We start from the raw sequence: 20730 nt of genomic DNA on the forward strand, positions 1-20730 counted from the left end.
AGGTGTCAGATGCAGCGATGTAACTGCACAAAAGATTACGTATATATTAGGCTACAGGTTTAGAATCGCATACATCTCAGTGGTCTATCAGGAACATCACAAACAACTTCCTTGCCAACCAGCCCTTGCACAGAGGGAGGGAATGGCTGGCACAGTGCTCGAAGTGACGTCACACTGTTTGCAAACATAGAGAGGTTTCTTACTTAGGCAACATTTTGCACAATATATTTTTTACATGCAAGACTGTACTCGTCCGCATTGATCATACTGATGTCTCTTGTTGTTACTTTGTGCTGTGAATTACTAGGCATTTAGTCACCCTGATCTTTAAAAGCTAATTTCAGTGTTCTCTCTCATATTGCTGACAACTGTGTTGTTGCATAAATTGGGCAAAAAAGCAACACAGAAAGGCTGTCACAATAAATACACCAACATTGGTATTCTCCTGCAAACAAAAGTCGGCACTGGTCCTGTCATTACCCGTCTACCTTCTTTCTTTGCCTTGTTTGTGCTGAAACAGCCAAACACCTGATGAGTTAGATGAGAAATATTAACGCATCAAAACTATTAGATTACAAAATCTCACATTGTGCATGCAAGTTTTCTTCAAAATCAGGCGTACAATGTAGCTGCTGGCCGGTACATTATTAGTTACAAGCAAAGGCGTCTTGAAGGTACACATGCAGATTGCACGAACACCTCTCTCTCTCTCTACACTAGGCACAAACATTATATCTTTTAACAAGCACACGCCACTGTTTAGGGGCATAGTAAAGCTCTACCGTGAACGTATGCTAATCAACCCACTTAGGCGGTTGGCTAGGTGAATCGAGCAAAGTTACAAATCGTATTGCCCGCGAACGTAAACAAAATGCTACTTTGCATCAAATGGCACTGCAGTCTTCGTTTAATCAACAACGTAGCAAGCGCCGTGTGCGTCTTCCTCACTACATTGGACATATGAAAAAATCGATCACCATACACATGCATGTTGCCGCAGTTGTCTCGAATTAGCTCCAGTAAGGGCGCGCTGATGCGCCATGACTCTGCTGGCGTTCGCGTTGTCAAAGCTAATCGGTTACCGCACTCGCAAAGGCGCGTAAGGTTGCCGTTTCACGACGCCTCGTTCGAGTGCAGCAACACACACTTGCACTGAGTGGCATACTTGGTTTACAAAAAAAAGTGTCCCCCCTTACCTTTAGTTTTTTTCACACTGTCTTGAGGGAAGCGACCACAGGCGTCAGCCGTCACCTCGGAGTCCTTCGAGCGCCCGCCCAACCCGCCGATTCCTCGGACGACTGGCACATGATCCGCACTCGAACAACCACGGAAATAGGACGCAATCTTAGCACATCACACGAACGAGGAACGGCGCTTCCTTGCGTAAATTTAACATTTCGTGCTCTCATGTGTAGCAGCGCGAACACATGAGAGACGCACCGAAACGGCATGCCCACGGAAACAAAGAAGACAAACAACATGTGGCTTCAGCTGTGAATGAATTTGACTTGGATATCTGTGTGAGGAAACATCTGTCGCTGCTATAAACTGAAAACAAATGTATGTTATCTGGCAAAATAACTTTAAAGTGATAAACGGTTATTCAAAAAACAAGATACAACTTATAAATATTTTCGCAGGTCTTTGTTTTGTTTTTGTTCTAGCAGACGACAGCCTCCTACTGCTTTTACGACAGACGTAGTGCGGTCTCACGTTCGGTGCGTATCGCCGACGCAAAGCTCTACAGTAGTGATATCAGAGTTATCAATTCTTAATGAATCATAGAATGGCTACAAAGCAGTAACATTTTGACATAGTGCAGTACGCAATCTTGCAAGGTATGACATTTCTTTGCTCTGAAGCAAATCGAAGCAAGCCGGCCGGCGCAATCAGCTGATTTCGCCACTACGCGAGGCATGGTCGTGCGCAATAGCGTCGCGCTCCGCGCTCGATTTGTCATCAATTAATAGAGCTACTAAGTGGAATACAGCTAGATGCAGGGATTAATGGCGTATCACTCTAATTCCCTGTGGTGGCCGACTCAATCCCAAGAGAGCCCCGGGAAACAACCTTCAACTGCTCAAGCTTGTGTGTGGGTGTAAAAATACTTGTTTTCAGCCGCGGCGGGACAGCAATCTATAGTTGAAAGAGATGCGAAAAGCATGTGACGTATATAGAATCAAAAACCTTATGCACAGAACAATAGATAAGATCGCATATCGTAGATAAATATGCCAACACATAGCGTGTAAAAAGCAAATTTATATACATACCTTAAACTCGCGTGCACTGTTCAGCGCGATTAGCTTAGCAAGCTAACGCACTCAGTTTGCGTACGCGAGCACAACTGAGTGGTGCAGGTTCGAGTCCCGCCAAGTCATTTTTTTTTGTTTTTTTCAACGTTTTTATTGTACTGCGGTCTTTTCTAATGCCTTAGGTTCTAAGTCAAAATAAAAGCAATATTGCGTTCAAGTACGTATGTGGGACTGTGTTTTTTGCGCAACAGTTATTGGTATTTTTATTTTCATTATTAATTTTTTTATTTATTTCATATTATAACAAAATTAAGGACTAAGGGGAACATTGGGTCTGCTTGATTTAGAAGGGACTCGAGAAGTGAGAAAACCAAACCAAAAAATTTATTTGAGAAAAAACTGAGCATTTCACAGCAGGACCAGTTTCTTCAACAGTAGGCCCTAGGTATGCGCGAGACTTGCTATATGACTCATCTCAAGCTGTGGCAGTTGAGGGAAAGCCATATCACCGAGAAGCAGTTCCAAAATATATTTTGGTTGATGTTTTTTGATTCCTCCACAATAAGGGCTGCACAATTGTGATCGAGCCAAACCAAGAATTGCGGGCACGAAGTCATGAGACATAAAATGAATAATGTTGATTGTTTGAAAATTTGCCCTTAATAAAAGAGTTATGGAGTGCTACGTAGCTTAACTCGCAGTAGGAATTTTATATATAAATATAGATAGTTTAAAATGGACAATGTTGCACACACAGACATTGGTTAAATTTCTTTGCAGCACAGTTGAAGCATCTATGTAGAACTGAAGCATCAAGAGAAGCTCATGCGTCCTCACTTTATTGCGCTTTACATAGCTTGTATGCGTCCATGCAGCCATGATATGTTATATTTTGAAGCATTTGTTTAACCTATATACTTCCTATTCATTAAAGCTGGCCCATAAGTTGTGTCTTATGTAGCACTACAATTGAAGTGTAATCTGCATGGTGGTCTGAAACAATGCTTTTGAAAATCTTAAAACGACCCAGCTCTATACAAAACCACCCGAGCATCAATGATAAGCACCATTATGTGTCCGTACATATCAGTTGTGCTCTCATACTTAATTATTTTTCTGACCACTCCCTCTGCCCCTACCCCGTTTCTGTCGTGAAGCTGTGGCAAGTTGTGTATAGCTGTATTTATATTGCAGGAGCACATACTATCAATAAAAAATTATTTTTACGCTACATGCAATTAGTTTTCATAGATTTTCATTTCTTTTGTTGGTGCTCAGGAGAGCTAAGCTCATGGTCGATATTTTAAAAAGACATTTCTCTTCGCCAATGTTATTGAGAACAATTTCATTAATATTGACAAGTTCATTCGCATTGAAGTTAGTTCTCATTATTATTGTTTTTACCAAAAAAACGAGCCCTTGAAGTTATGTTTTTTTATTTGTTTTCTTGTGACAGCATGCAAGTAAAATGACAGTTATTGTCATTCCTTGTGAAAGACACATTTTCAGTGTGACAGACTTTAGCACCTGGTCATCTGCAGAAGTTGTATTCATTCTGGAAAAGGGCGAACAGCGGTGACTGACAACACAGACTAGCCTGCGTTATTCTTTTGTACTATATATGTCACTGTGCATTCATTTATAACTTTATAGAGCTCAGATTTCCTGCTGAAAATGTGACAACAACTGTAGAGTTTCCACATTTTTGCAACAATTCACATGCCTTTCATACACTATTGCACATTTTCGTAAGCGCCTTACAAATTCTGTATATTTCCGTAAGACCTTACAATCTGCATTTTCCTTATGAAAGCTTCTGTACACTCCATACACTTTCCTTATCCTTCCATATCTTCCATAATGAACTCTCCGTATGCTCCATAAGTTTCCTTAGCTTTCTAAATTTTCGATAAAACTCACTCCATCCACGCCATGAAACTTCCTTGTCCTTCCATATACTCCATAAAAAGCCTTCCATATATGCCATACATTTTCCTTATCCTTCCGTATACTCCATAAAAAGCATTCCGTATATGCCGTACAATTTCCTTATTCTTCCATATACTCCATAAGAAGCGTTCCGTAAATGCCATACAACTTCCGTATATTTCCATAAAACTTCATATTTTTTCCGTATGTAGCATAAGGAAATGTTACGGAGTCCATATATTTTCCGTAATTTTTCATACGGGACGTTTCAGTAGGGATAAAGCACTGCAAATCGGGAAAGGTCGCGCACGATGACGTAACAGTTACGAAAAACACCTTTTTCAAGACCGTAGCACCGTTGAGTCATTACTGGGGATAGAAGGCAAGGTGATGTGTAGAAAATTATTGCGGGCGGTCTTAAGCACATAAACGTATGCATTGTTCCTTTTCTTGTACGCATCCCATCGCGTATCTGAGAGATAGTGTTTGGCTGAACGAATGAATCGTTTATTTTTGTTACATAGTCGTTTTATGGGTGCGGTTTACCAAGGTGCTTTGCTATGGAAGAAAATAGTGCCCATGGGAACGTATCTGTCAATTAATTTGTGGACTTTTGATGCAAACATATTACAGTTAGATTGTGTTCTCCGATTTTCAAAACTTTCCAAGAAAACTTCCGTGGAGCTAGAAATCTCACATTAGCCTGAAAGTTGGCTCTCTTAAAATTACGGAGGTTCTTTTTTACTTTGCACTTTGGAGGACGGAAATTATTTAATTCAAAGGATAGGTTTCAATGGTCACTCAGACAAGGTAGGTATGATCAATGCGAAACCATTCTCGGATAGTTTGTTAACAGAAGGTCCAGTGTGTTTTTATACTTGCTCGCTAACCTAGTAGGCTGTAAAACGATCTGGTGGAGAGAAAGTACTGAGCAAAGGATTTAAAACTGAAGCTTTTCGAAGAAAATGATTTCGATACCGGAGGCTCAGAACATCAGGAACTGTTGGGAAAGTTGAAGTCACCAGCAGAAAAATGAAAGCATTAGGATGACGTGAAGTGATGGTATTGCTGGCATAACGTAAATCGGCAACAAAGCTCGCCGAATTGTCTCTATTCCAAGGCGAAACAAAATTGGGGGGAAAGCACGTGTCCGGTGTGCCACCTGCTGGCTGCGCTCTTGGTCTCAACCGTCCTATAGTGGATCCGGCTCAAGGCCGCATACATCACTGTTAATGAACGGGGCAGCACCACTTCATTCACAAGCATCTATCTATGTGGCGACACACTGCGTACCGGCGCAGGTGTCGTCACTCGGCCACATGCTGCAGCGGGTGTTCGATAAAGGACAGTGCCATCCCATTTCCACCGAAAGCTGACATAACCACCGGTAACGCAGACTGCCAAGTTCGGAAGATAATGGTTGTTCTCTAACAGTTAGAGCACAGCGTGGGCATGCTCGCCACGCTGCTGCTAACACGCTTATGAAGAGTTCTTAAGTTGCATGCAGGAATGCATCTTTCTATCAACGCGGCATCCCATATGATTATTACATAACTGTTTGTAATTCTTGGCAATCGTTTTAGTTACATCAGCTAAAAAATTCTCAAGCATTTCCCCGAGGGTGAACATGGTTAAGTGCGAATGCACGGGGTGATGCTATGAGGGGGAGTGGAGTAAAAATCCTTTGGCATTCGCCAGTGAGTTAACATAAAACTCCCCCGTGTGATCACATGGCGATTCCCAGGAACTATTAGACCCTCTCGGAAAATCTTGGTGAGTTCACGTGCATATGTAAGAGTAAGTTGGCACTATAATGATGTTTATGTGTTCTTTTATTACGCTCGGAACGTCGATGGGCACGTTCACGATCTCTCCTTTAAAGCCCTACTGACCGTTGCCCCGCGTCAGCCATCTGATGCTCATGAAGGGTAGTCGAGGCGAGATGAGGTGCTCTTCCACCGGGCTCAGATTGGGGAGGTCCGTGCGACGAGGCGGCTACGCGTAGCCGTGGCACTTGCTTAACGGCGGATCCCGCCTGTCCAGCAGGGACTCTCACCACGAGGCACACACCTAGAACGCACCGAACGGAGCAAGCTACGGCTCTTGCTCATCCATGTCGTCGCATCGGTGTTCGTCCGACCATCTTCCTAACTCGTTCTAAAGAAGCCGCAGCGTGTTGAACCTGTTGGTCTCGTTCCTCACGCCAGAAATGCAGCTCAGGTTGTTGTCAAACCTCAGCCGGTCGCACACGGCGCACCTGTGACCGAAGCTGCGATCCACAAAGTCGCGCTTGAAGAGCGCGTCTGGACGAGCAAACTCCAGGACCCACCCTCGCTCACACATCTCGCGTCCCCCCGCCAGATCGGCTTCAGGGGGCTCGGCTCGTTTCATCCGCTTTCGTTCGGCGTCTCGCCGCCTTTATCACCGCAGGCGATGCGCCGTTTACGTCGCCCATCGGCCTCCCACGCACGGAGATCGGGATCCGCGGCCCGCTTGCGCTCGGCATCACGGGCCCTTCGCCGCGCTGCCTTGTCTTCAACAGACGCGGCGCGCGTGTGTGGCGTTGCTGCGCCGTTGCTACAGACGCTCCTCTCCGCTCCTCGCACCGTTGCTAGGGGATAGGAGGAGGCGCACCGCGGACGGCGGATTCAGGGTCGCTTATAAAGTGCATTCGCACTTAAAAATCACAGCATATCCAAGGAGGGAATGGTGATGAGTGGGGCGAAGCGTGAGACTGTCAATGCTTCCGTCCGTCCATTCATTCTTCCTTTCCATCCGTCCGCGCTACCACCTATGCGTCCATCCATGCGTCCGACCATCTATCTGTGCATGCGCCCGTCGGTGAGTCCATCTATTCGTCGGTCCTTCCGTTCGTGCGTTCATCCGTCCGTCCTTCTGCCAGTTTGTCTGTCCATCTGTCCGTCTGTGCGTCCATCTAGTTACACTCCACCGTCTTCCATCTCGCATACCATGTGGCACATACTCGTTGTAGAGCGGGTATGTGCCACCGGTGGCTTCCTACTACTACATACATCGGAGGATGTACAGACACACGCCTTTAGAAGGTTCCCCGCTTAAAACAGCACTGGTTGTGAACAAGGCGACTACACTGGTTTTTGGTGTTACTTGTTCATGTTGATACCTGACGGCCGTAATAGAAAAATTGATGGTTATTGGGATGTAGTTCGGTTTTGGTTGCTGAGCCACTTTGGAGAAATATGCTGAATTTGATTACTGAAATCATGCCAAAACAAAAAACATACATTTTTGCTGACACCTACCTATAACGAGAAAATCATTAGTATCGTGCACGCCTGTCTAGGTACTCGCCGAGCTAACTAAAAAAAAGATATGAGATTGTTCTTTACCTGTCGGTAAAAACCAATATCAGATATATCCGTTTATTTATTGCATTTCAGAAAAAAAATAATATATGGATGCGTGAGTTGGTTTCGCGGCATGATGAAAGTTTTGCACAAGCCAAGCAACTCGAAGAGCCTAACGAAAGGTTTTCCGCTAGTCTTTGTGAACATTTCGTTTGTGTAGTGATGAAGCATGCGTAAAATATTCAGCAGGCGAAAAATTCAGGGCAAGTATGAACTATCGGTGCGAAGTGAGCAGAAGCACATAATTGAATGGCATTTTAACGCTTCCTTCTCTCTTTCTCGTCCTGGAATCACTGCTCCTTAACCTCATTTACCTTTCCACCAGCATAATATATCTCCTAAATAAAGGGCTATTCTAAGCTATTTTTTCCTGTTTCATGTCACCTATTTTTTGTCTCGCTGTCTTTTCCTGCTGGTCATATTCTGTCTGATCGTTTTATCTCTCTCTGTTTTGTGTTTTATGCTCCTTCTTTGTTGTTTGCCTTTTTGTTTGTCATTTTGTCACTTTCTCATATCTACCAAGACAGTCATAGGGCCGCCTTAAACGTTTCTGCTATTGTGCCTGTATAGTGAACTAGCTTCGACATTAGCCTTCAAATCGTAAGAAGCCAGGTTAGAATACCGCAGCGTAAGGGTTTTGCGTTATTTTGTGTTATTGATTTCTTCTACTCCACCTTCCACTTCCCTTTTTTCATCTTTTTTTCTGAAACGTCTTCTCTCTCTGCATTCAATCTTTCGCCAATTCTAATTATTGCTCATTCGCGACGTATGCTGGGAGTGAACCAGAAAAAGATGAGAACGATAACATCCATTGCTAATCAAGTCACTGAGTTTTGCTCTCCAGGGCTTTCATGGAGAAAACGAGTAAGGATAGTGATAAATTATTTTCAAAAACAAACATCTGTATTTCACGTTATACAGCTCGGCTGTATAAAAATGCTCGCAGTGATTCTGTCGACAGGATGTTGCCTTCAATATGACAGTTACGTGGGATGAATGACTGTAACGGTGTTGCTACGAAATGTTTCGGTCTTACGACTGCTTTGCCCGTAGAAGCACGGGCTCTCTGCGCTACGCAATAGGCTCTATCGTGGCACGGGTCATGACTAAAAGCAGTATTAGATTCACGCTTATGCGTTCTGTAATACTGATGTCTAAGAAGTCTCTGCCATTCTATTTTTCAAGCATACTGCTCAGACCCACACAATGCTGCCGTTGCTGTTCTTGCACAGGCGCAAGGCTTGCTTCTGGGGTCGTACGTTATTCTTCGAGAATGCGTTTGACGTTTCGGTGACCCATTGACTCCTATAGTTAGGTGTGAGTTGTACGCTGTCCTCGATAAAAATAAAGCATCACATGTGACATTTGCGTGACTGTGGTGCAAGCACACAAATTGCTGTGCGGTTCCAAGTAGATAGCATGACGGCGTTAGGTACTTATTAATTCGTGACACATATCTATTTATAATAATATTAGTTGTGTGATAAGTCGCAAAAATTCTTGTGACACACACCATTTGCTGTATTTATTGTGGACCTCTTCGTTCTCAGTGTATCGGTGACTAGTATTAGAATCTGCCAAACGTATGTGTATATGATGATTATAACTTTTCATAGAGTGAACATGTTAGGATTTCGTAAGCAGCTTTGGTGTTGAAAACACCCCTGGCCAATCAGCTAATACTTTTACAGGCGCTGAAGTTTCGTATCCATAATGAAGCCCCCATTTAGTGTTCGTTTTCTACTATTCCGAGTGCGGTATAGTGTTACCTGTGAACGAATTTGCATGCCGTCATTCCCAAAGGTTGGTGTCAGTAGTAGCTGTTAAACAGCTAAAGTGTTAGGAATCTTAGTATAGCAGTAGAGGTCGTGTTTAAAATACAACCGGCGGTGTGGTCATTTTAAAAACCAGCCGTGATCAACTAAGGGGAAAGGCACGTGTTTCTCTCGCATGAACAGCCTTTGATAGCGCAATTCTAAGGCATCCGGGGCTCGTTTCGGAAGCCGAACGCAGTTTCTCCCTAAACTAACTAAATGGGTAAATGCCGGTTTTGCCATCTTAGTACATCTAACTATACAGGTAGTCAGTTTCGATGAACTGGTGGCACCCTATTCTTGCATTCACAATATATGGATGCTTACTGCGTAGCCATGTCAATGAATACGTATTTGCCTAGCATTCGTAAATGTGTAATATGTAAAACTGAAGGTTTACACAATGTATACTTATAAAAAAATGAGGTCACTAATGTCGCTACAAATCTGAGCATGCATGAAAGTTTGCGACAGATATGTCCTAGATTACCGTGTCATGAGAAAATGTCACTTTTTCCCAGCAAAATTTGGGACGTGTGCCTATGATCCGCATTTTTGCTGTGTTTGCAAGAGAAAGCACAGGTAATATTTTGTTATCAGGCCTTGCAGTCATACTGTACCATAAAGGACAAATTGCATACCAATATATATATATATTATTTGACGTTGTTGCTAAAGGACACCACAATTATTTGCATTGTTCTTGTTTGCCAAATGAAAACGTTGAAGACTTGGTGTCCTGTAACATAAAATGCATAATATTTTGTGTCTCTTGCTCCCGCAGGGAGAATTATGATGTGGTTTACAAAGCAGAAGGCAATCGTAGGCCAGCCCAAGCATTCACAGCTGTCGACAGCAGTAAGCTATCAGTGTTTTCCACGTTGTTTTTTATGCGAGGCATTCACTTTATGTACCTTCTCAGTTTTGTGCCTCACTCGATCTTTAGACTACTGGTTATAGGCAAAGAGTTTGCGCTTCTCTCTTGAAAAGTACTGACATCATTTCTATATGTAAAGTTTGCACTGCCATGAAATCGCTGCTATGCAAAGTAGGCTCGCAGCAATTGTGAAGCCCCGGAAGTGCTGATAACATGTTTTATTTTGATATTCATTAAACAAAACTGAATGGCGAATCTGAAGATATTAACACTAGCTTGACGTCTTGCCTAAAGAACCAATGCAGTCACAATGAAACTGGCATGTTATAATGAAGTCTGATAACAAAATATTTGAAATGGATGCTAGCGCTTCACAAAAAACATTTAACCTGATGATTTGTTCGTCACCAACAGTTCTACGAAGCGAATCGACCGTAGAAAAGTAAGAATATTGACTGCAACCACACGGCGAAAAGCACGTACTATGTTGTGACATCACGACATTACAGCAATGCAGACAATTGTTTAAATCATACTGTAAGTAGTCTCTTACGGCCCAATCACGCTGAGTCAAACTTTTCCTAGGCTCTGAGGATCTGGTCTTTCAATTTGTAGAGGTACACCATCTGCTGATTATGATTTTCTATTGTGCTACAACTAATAAATAATTTATAATAATGATACGTGTTTCAATAGCACGGTGTATAAAAATAAAACTATGTTGTTAACCGCAATACTGTTTGCTATAGCAGTCGCTTGTAAGAGTGATTTGTAGACGTGTGACGTCTGAAATAAGCGTCGTAAAATAAAGTATGAAAAATAGGTTTTGCGTTATTGAGGATTTAGAGCATTGTTATACCATGGCTGATAAGTGAGCTATGAATCACCGGTAACTATGATAATTTTACCAAGCAAACAATAACAAAGCAAAGAAGGCGGGGCTTATCTTAATAGAGTCTGTAAATATAATAAGTGAAATGAGTGTATAGCGAACTGCTATAGATGGTAGGAGAAACAACAAATTGCAAAAGAAAACCTCTGCACTGTTCTAAAGATTGAGAGGGAATTAAAATTCTAAATAACTTCTAGTGGCAACTTTGATGCTTGAGCCGTGGACCTGTTTTCTGAAATACGTTATTCTGCAGTCTCTGCTAGTGTCCATGGCTTTGGGCTGACCTGTTCTTGCGGCTTCATTTAGTTCACCTAACCCAGATTATTTGAATCAGTTTATGACCCAGATCTCTAATAATGGATATAAAATTGAAATGGCTGCGTGTGTATACGAAGCAATCTCCAGTTTGTTCCGTCACAGGGGCAGATATTTTATTAAAGGCTTAAGAATCAAAACTATAATAGTGTCCGTCACATGAAAGTAACAGCATTGGTGATATTTGTGGTTGTCGGTAAACATACTGACGACAAATAAAAGAAAAGAAACAGTGCTGAATGAACGGGGACACAAGATGGAACTAGACCATGTGTTGCGTATCTAAATTGAGTGATGTGCGTTTCGGCATTCAAAAATGTGCGCCATCATGAGGTCGAGAAGAAGACGAAAAAATTCGCACAAACCTGAGATGGATGGATCGATGAAAAACTTTATTGGGGTATGAAGGATTTCATCCCCGTTTTATAGGGGTAAGATCGTGGGCCGCTCCCATGCAGGAGCGGGGAGGCCTAGCCTCACCGTCCCAACGTAGGTCATCTGGACGACCTTGAGCTGTTGTATGAGGACCAGGCTCGTGAGCATAGAATAAGAGTCATCGTCAGAAAATTGCTGATATTTTCCTTGTAAAGCCCCTCCAGAACAGTGAGCAAAACCACTGCTATCGTGGTAGTCAGCACAAAGTTCTGAAATGCCGGAGTAATGGGTAGGTTATGAGGCCGAGGTATGTTCCTGTCTGAAGCGTGCGAAGGGAGTTGGCATGTGGCCTAGGCAACTTTTTTGTGTGGTAGTGGAAAGGAACTACGGCATAATTGATTCAAAATGTCCCTAAAATGACGGATGGGGGCTGAGATCTCTGTCTGAGCTGTGCAAGTCCTGGCGTGGTGTCCGAAGCCTCGCGCGTTGGAGTAGGCCAGCTCGTTGACATTAGGAGGGCTCGTGACTTTTGAGCCAAGGTGAACAGGAAACCAAATTATAGTTGTGACGTGTGAGGTTCTAGTGAGCAAGAGTTCTAAAACATCCTAGCAAATGGTACCGTAAGCATAGGACCTAGCAGTGGACTTAGAGTCTGTGTAAATACCAGTTCTTTGTGGACCAAGGAAAGCTGGTGCAACGGCCACGTGCTCTGCTCAGAAATAAGTATTTCGAACCCGTGCTGAGAATAAAATTTGACCATTAGTACCTATAGATAATACTGCAAAATCAGCGGAAATGCCGTAGTGGATGGCATCGACAAAGCATAAAACAGACGAGCAGGCGTGAGCGTGAGTGACACACGTGACCACATTGTACTTGGGGCGCATGTTACGTGGAAGTGGACACTGTTTGATGAAAAAGTGCATAAAATTATCAAGTGGTGTATTTTGCACTGCGAGCATCAGGACTTTGACTCTAGTGTCAACCAGAATCTTTCTCCCTGCTGGTGTGACCGAAATCCTGGCAGCCTGGGCCGTTTTTCAAGCCTCGATAACTTCTTCAAGCGTGTTGTTGACTTCAAGTTTCATAGGGTGCTCAGTGTTTATGCGTAGTGAAATGCCTAGGACTTCGATAATTTTTCTTATAAGTATTTTTTTTCTCATCAGAAAGCTGGCAAAAAAAGAAATGAAAAACAAGGACCAATTCAAGTGGGCCATGGGATGCACGAGCAAAAAAAAGGGAATAGCGGAGTGGCACGAGGAATAAGGAAAGAAGCAGCGAAGAGATCGGGCGACATTCTTGGGCGGTTGGGCTTCGCATTCGTGTCTTAGAGGCCGGCTGAGCGCCGAGGTACCTGGCAGGAACCAACAGACGATGGGGACGAGTCTATGATGTGCTGCAGCTTCAAGGCCTCTAATGCCCGGTTCCTCGCTCACAGTGGCATCGCTGTCTCATTCTCGAGCAGCTATCTTGGAAGGCCATTCCGTTCGTCGTTCTACGAGTGTTCTTTGGAAATAGTCAACAGCCATGAACATTGTTGAAACGAGCGGGCACGCCTGGCTTTCCCGACTTCCTTTGGAACTGCTTTGTTAGGACTATGATTTCGCGGTTGAAGATTGTGTTGTTACTTTGGGTTTTCTCAGGATTCTGTCCTTGTATAGGTGTAGGTAGTAAAAGTGCTAAATGGCCTCGTCCTATCGTGGGTGTCTGTGGCGCAGTCTTGGAAACCCATTGAATAAAAGAAGGTGTAGATTGCAAAATCATAACACGCTAAATACAAAGTAAACTGATGAACTTTCAAAAATATATCTGTTCTCTTTCTGCGCGCCATCTTGAAGTGAAAATAAAAGGAGCGCGTGAGCAGTTTTTACAGGTCGGCGCTTGCAAGTAATATGTTAGAAGTAATATATAGCGCCACCCGGCATCACTGAAATTCAAGCTGCAATGCTTCTTGCGAATGCATCCCGAGAACACACATCAGCAAAGCATGTCAAATAAGAGCGACGATGCAACTATACGATACATATTCCAATTTTCTACCCTAAAAGGTTACGCATGCGTATGTGTAAGAGATGAATTTTGTGGAAGCAAACATTAAGAGTCGTATTGCCATTGTCACTAATTTGTTTATGTTAATTCTATTTTGCTCCCTATTGCAAATACCAGCGCCACTGAGTACCAGAGTCCAGTGCCATGCCTGATTACGGGCCCAGTGTTGCGCTGGTTCCAGCGCCTCCCAGCGCTTAGGTACTGGTACGCTGGAGCGGCAGCGTCCTAGTAACAGCGAGGCGCTGGGTACGCTGCGCAAAATGGCCTCACATGGTTGAAACGGGGTGCCCATTTGACATAAATAGATAAATAAGTCTATAAATAAATAAAAATAAATAAAACATAAAGCTTTCCTTACAAGATTGAACTAGCCACATTTCAATTCTGAACCGAGTGCCTGACCCTCTACGCCACGCCTTTATTTTCTGTAATTCCCGTTAAGCTTCACACACGGGGTTCTAAGAAAAAGATATTACAATACACAATAAACAATACAAACAACTGAAAAATACCTAAGACCATCAAACATTCATATGATACATCACATTCTAGAATTCCTTCATTGTCAGTAGGGCTTCTACCCTTTTTAACCATAAAGGTATACATTTGTCTTTTTTACTACCTCGAGAAATCTTCAGATACTTTAAGATAATCTCTTGCTGATCTCCTGTCAGGATCACAGTGAAATCCAGCCGTTCTAGAGCGCCATATGCTGTGCAAAACAGTCATCACATTAAAACAGAAAGGTAATTCATTCTCATTCTCCATTGCCAAGTACCTGATCCCATGAGGGTCTAACGGCAACAATCTTTTAATTGTTGTTTGTATTACGTCCAAAAATTAAACTCCTTCCCAACAGTGCAAGAAAACAGTCAATAGTGTCCGGTTTCTTACACAATAGACAGTGAGTTTTCCAAGGCGCATAAAACCCGCACTCCTCTAGGAAGGTTCTCACAGGAAGTGTTCCGGTGTGTAATTTAAAAAAGAATCTTTTCTCACTTGGAGCTGCCAGCATTTTTTTAACTCATTTAAGTATATGCTGATCCTTGCGTTATGTATATAGCGCTCTGCACAGTGGGATGGGGAGCATAGTGTCACATAAATCTTTCGTACAGTTTTTCCTTTCCAAGAGATGACAGGTAGTCAGTTGAAAAATGAACATACAAAAACCGCACACTGGCCACAACTTCCTTCATGTATTCTAGCACAGCTCCTGTAGTAACATGAGTGCTCACAACAAACTCAGGCAATGGTCTACTTAGTCTTGTTTGACACACTTTTAGTAGGGAAGGATCTCTTGTCTGCAAAAAAAAAACCTATTTACCAACTGTTTAATAAACAGATGTCCTATCATCCAAGGTCTCAACACTTCACCCGTCTAAACAAATTTGTGCGACTGAACCTTTCGCAGTTGGATCCCCACACAAGTATTGCAAACACACGATGTAATTTTTGAACAATTACCTGAGAACAGTACAGGACTTGCATCATACACCATAGCTTAGACACAAAAAACTAGTTACATGCAGTATACCTCTAGGAAACATGGACCTATAAGTCCACTACGCCACGCCTAAACACGCTTGTTGGGTTGTGAAATAAATATTTATTAAAAAACACGTCGTTCGACCTCATGTTTAAAAGTCTCAAAGTCAACATTGACGCGATATTCATTTCGAAATAACAATTGCATGTTAATTCGACAGTGACGACCGGCTTCGGGGCACCGAATGACGTGTGGGTATTGTCAAGAGCGCGAAGGTTTTTGAAGAATTCACAATTTACCTCGGAAAAATCTAATTGACTGCAGGAATAGACACAGATTGTCGGCTGTTCCTGCTGACATTGTTTTTCCTTTGATAGTCGCATCTCACACTTGCCACTGGTGAACTTGTGCGGATGATTAAAATGACTTATTTGGAATATATGCGCCCACGCGATTGAACATTCAGTATTTTTGTCTGCGCAATTGACGATATAGCAGTAAACATCCGGCGTGCCAGTGTACAGATTCGCAGTTATAAGGATACCTGCAACTAAGAAACCACCGAAGAAATTACTAATGCGATCCACTGGAAAAGCATGCCAGTGTGTTAGTTCACTAAAGTGTACCAAATTACTAATTCAAAGCTGCGTGTTTTCACATACGAGTACGAAAAGTACCACCTACTGCGCCCTGAAAGACGCTTTCAGTGACAGCCCGTTTTGCTGAAAGCATGACACATCGATCGTCGCCACTCCTTGTGGGGATGATTTAGGCTCAGGGTTTTCTAAACTGTACCCCACAGTCATTCTTGCGCTTTTGAATTATCCGTACTTAATGGGAAAAGCGCCGGTAGCATGTACACCGACGCGGCCGGCACGATGTATCTCGCTGGGACGGGGCACTGGGTAAGGCCGCTGTCATCGCAGCTGAGTTGCGATGCTTGAAGACTCCGCAAGCGAGCTTCGCAACATTTCTAACTGTTACCTAAACGGTACATGAAGTAATTAGAAGGTCAATAATTTCGAGACATGCATTTCAGGAATGACGATACCAAGCGACTGCTGCTTTTCTGGCCTCCGCTGGCAGCACACAGCGGGCGTGCCAGTGTACAGATTTGCAGTTATATGAGTACCAACAATTATAAAAGAAACGCCCAAAGAAATAATAATGCAATCCGGTGAAAATGTAACCAGCGAGTCAGTTCACGAAGGCGTACCAAATTACCACCTGGAAATTGTGTGTTGTTACATATCAGTCAGAGAAGTACCGGCTAAATGTGGCCGGCAGCTTTCGATGACAGCCTGCGTAGCTGAAGGCGCGATGCATCGATCATCAGTGCTCTTTGTGCGAACATCGACACAAGGTAGAAGTTGATTTAGGTTTACGGATGTCTAAATTATACTTTACAGTTACTCTCACACTTTAAATTTGTGTGTAAATGAAGCAAGAAGTGCCGGTCATATACACACCGACGCTGCCGGCAAGAAAGGCCAAATGCTGGCTGGGCCGGGCACTGGGTAAGACCGCTCTCGACGTGATGAGTTGGGACAGCTGAAGTTTCTGCATTTGAGCTTCGGATCATTTCTCTCTGATACCTGAAATAAGTACATTCATTCACGCAGTGTGGCGGAATCAAACGACAGCGTTTTCCTCACCTTCACAGGGAAACCTTGCGAAGCGATCGAGAGAGCTTATTTACGTTTCGTCCACATGACGACAAAAACCAATTTCTCTTTCTGTTAGAATTGGCGTCCAGCTCCAGGCTTATAAACACTGCAACAAGAAGTCGTTACAGTAGTACACGGCTGATGCGAATATGGCCGGTATACGCTGGGGCACGCGAAAAAGGTGCATTTTAATGGATGCAAGACGTACGTGCACCGCAGAAATTAGATATGTTTGGTATCTGTTAGGATAGCATCTCTCCAGCCCTTCAATCGAGCGTTTTATATTCAATGACACTGAAAAATACCACGGCAAACGCGACATAAATGTGCACGCTGCGCTGGTAGAAACAGTTCGTGCTCCAGTATGCACCAGCGATTTCCAGTGAAAATTCCGGCGCTTCCCAGTATGCACCAGCCTCCCAGCGGTTAAGTCAGCGCCCTTACCAATGCGATACATCTGCTTGCCAGTGCGCCCAGCAAAGTACCATAAATACCAGCACGTTCTAGTGTCTCCAACGTGTACCAGTGCCAAGAAAAACGCGATGGCATCACTCTGGGGATGCCGTTTTTTGCAATAGGGCTTGACACTGCCAAATTGAGGTAGCTGATGTGAATTTTCACCACTGCATTTGTGGCGTATTATAAACTCTACTTTTCATATACTAGCAAATTTGTTATTTGCGATACGATTCATTGCACTCACTAAACACCATGACAAAAAATAATGACGCCAGGGCCACTCATCTCTTACTCTTTTACTCTTGAAGCCAAAGCGTGCATTGCAGGCTTGGTGTAAACCTGTGTGTGCAACAGGCCAAGAGCTGTGTGTGTATTCAATGTGTGTTTCCGTGTCTGAAATAGGTGGATCTATGAAATTTACCATTGCATTTAACTACACGTCAGAGCACTGTGCGATAATTTCAAAAAAGCAGAACAACACAGGTGGAGGTAAGTAATCACTCAAGCTCAATAATAAACGTGCAGTCATTCTTAGAGAACTGCTGGTACTTTTATCTATCTATCTATCTATCTATCTATCTATCTATCTATCTATCTATCTATCTATCTATCTATCTATCTATCTATCTATCTATCTATCTATCTATCTATCTATCTATCTGTCTGTCTGTCTGTCTGTCTGTCTGTCTGTCTGTCTGTCTGTCTGTCTGTCTGTCTGTCCGTCCGTCCGTCCGTCCGTCTGTCTGTCTGTCTGTCTGTCTGTCAAGCTGACCCCTCTGTTTTCTATTGTGATCGCCTCCTTAACTTTGAGTAGATTAAAAATGGTATGGGAGTGTAGAAGTTTGACGGATAAGTCTGACTTGTAGCGTCATGAAGCAGGGCTGCGCCAAGCCACTGAAAGTAGAACATACCGTGTGCCGTCAATGAAAAGAAGAACCTTCGACTTCTGCAACTTTCCGACCTTCTTCTTCCAGGCACCCGGCAGCCAGCAGTTGCATTGCATAGGCCTGCAGTCTGGTGGAGTGCTTCTCCTCTGTAGTTGACCTTTCTAGTCAATGTCCGCCAACAGCAGGATATTGCTGCTGCCACCGCCGCCACTGCTTGAGTTGTTTTTCTGCAATGCACACTCATTGCGGTGGCGGCAGGCTCATGTAACTTTGCAGTTCTGGCGGATTGAATATGATGCACTGACTCTGCAGGAAGTGTACGGCAGACACTGGCCTGTACCCTCCTGAATTTGTTGGCTTGCCACAGTCCATGCAATAGAGAGTCCTGCCAGACTACCCTGCTTTGACGAGGACCGGCAGCCGAGTCTACTGTTCCGTGCGATCTACGTACGTTAAAATTGCTGCAGGTTGAAGTTCGCGTGGCTGAATTTCTAGGCAGCCCAGTCAAATGCAGCAGCGTACGGGTACGAAAGGATGCTCATATACAACTGTCGCTATAGAACTCATGTACGCCCATGCCGACCATGAGACGCTGCTGGCCTCATGCCACTGGCGAAACTTTTTGGAAATTTGTATGCGATTTGACGAAAATAATAGGAAAAGCAGGATGCTTCTAGCATATACAGCGTCAAGCGCGAGGCCGCAAATGTTTTCTATAAAATGGTTGTCTCGTAGAATATGTCGCTGTCATATGAAGAACGTGTATAAATAAAACGCGGTGCTGAATCATTATTTGCCTAAACGAAAATGAAAAAGCCAGCAGGGTAGATAAGTTGTGCCACACCGGAAAGCAATGCCGTGAATGTGGTTGGGAACACCATTTTTCATATTGCACTGTCGTTCGCCGTTATAAAAACCAACTCCTGAGAGAAATCACCGTAGCTGTTCACATTTGTATAAAACAATTTGTGCATTAGCCCCATCAGTTTTATTGTCTCAGAGTGAGCTGATATTTTTTTTTTCAGGCGCCATTTGGTGATTAGGTATTTTTGAGTATATGGCTGAGACATCTTGCGGCATACACCCCTGTTGGCACTCTTACTATCGTTTACGACATAGTTGTGCTCGTGACATTTTGTATAAAACAGTGTTCTTTTGAATAAGCCTCAGTGGTGAGGGAGTGCCTTTACTGACGTTTCTATATTCTTCGTCCACATGTACTTGCACTGTGTTAAATATAAAATCAGCACACTCTAACTGTCGTGCCTACTAGTTAGGCTGCTATTTTGCCGGAGCAGGAAATAAACGTTATTTCATGATATTAATCTGAGTGTCCAAGCTTAGGGTCGACTGTGTGAGAGGATGTGGCATTAGGGCAACATTTTACACAGAATAACATCTCGGGCTCTGGCGTAGAGCGATCAGTTGTCGTCCTGGTCCCCGTGGTGGCTGGCCTCCGATCCCTCGGTGAGGATGTCGACATCCACAGGCTCTACGGCTTCGCTAGCGGCTTTCTTCTAAGTACGCGGTTACTGGATGAGCAAGTACGCCTGTTGTCTGGTACATTGCTGATCGGGCGTTTTCAGGCGTAAGGCACTGGGTAGATGTGAGTGACGTAGCACGATACTATTAAAGTAGTGTTGGAAATTTTGCGAAACGTCGCGATTGTAACTTCACTCTTATTGTGTAACGGAGCTGGTATATATGTCATCGTAACCGCTTGTGTCCGCTTATTATGTAATGCCATTGATACAGAATGTAGCTCTTCAGCGTCGAGCAACCGCTGTTCTCGCGTAGCAGTAGCAGTAGTAGAAAATGTTATTATATACATAATCCAGTTAGGCTTGAACTCCAGTGCCCCAAGGAATATACGGGGTGGAGAACGAAGTCTGTCCGGCAGGGTGGTGCCCCAATTCCAGGGCCCCACTGGCGCGAGCCATCCGTTAAGCTCTGTGGATAATTCGCAGCTGATCCACTAGGGCTGGGCTAGACAGCAAAGCCTCCCATTGCTCCCACGTTCCAGTGGTGTCGTGTTGTTCGTCGTGCTGTGCACACTCCCACGTGATGTGAAAAAGTGTTGGGTGGCTCCACACCACGGGCACATATCTCTGTACGCCGTGGGGTAGATCAGGTGAAGAGTGTGCAGGTTTATGTAAGTGTTAGTCTGTATTTTTCTTAGCAATCTTGCCTCCACAGCATTGAACTTGCTATGAGGACGTGGATACAGCTGCCTATTTTCTCTGTAGCACTTTAAAATCGTTGCGAAACAAGAGTCCAGACGTGTAGGGTCATCACTTGCATTGTCTTGAGTGGCTCGGTAATTTGTGAATCCTCGAGCC

General features: G+C 43.7%; 1 protein-coding gene across 4 annotated transcripts in view; it reads left to right on the forward strand.

Annotated features, from left to right (window-relative positions):
- Positions 1–20730, forward strand: part of LOC142769241 (uncharacterized) — a 93274-nt gene that overhangs the window by 66619 nt on the left and 5925 nt on the right. For all 4 annotated transcript variants that reach the window (XM_075872314.1, XM_075872313.1, XM_075872315.1 and 1 more), the window contains 2 exons: positions 10169–10242; positions 17907–17993. In XM_075872314.1, the coding sequence (XP_075728429.1) occupies positions 10169–10242; positions 17907–17993 (161 nt within the window). The remainder of the gene's footprint in view (positions 1–10168; positions 10243–17906; positions 17994–20730) is intronic.

The sequence above is a fragment of the Rhipicephalus microplus genome, chromosome 8, assembly GCF_043290135.1.
Source record: "Rhipicephalus microplus isolate Deutch F79 chromosome 8, USDA_Rmic, whole genome shotgun sequence".
NCBI classification, from domain to species: Eukaryota; Metazoa; Arthropoda; class Arachnida; order Ixodida; family Ixodidae; genus Rhipicephalus; species Rhipicephalus microplus.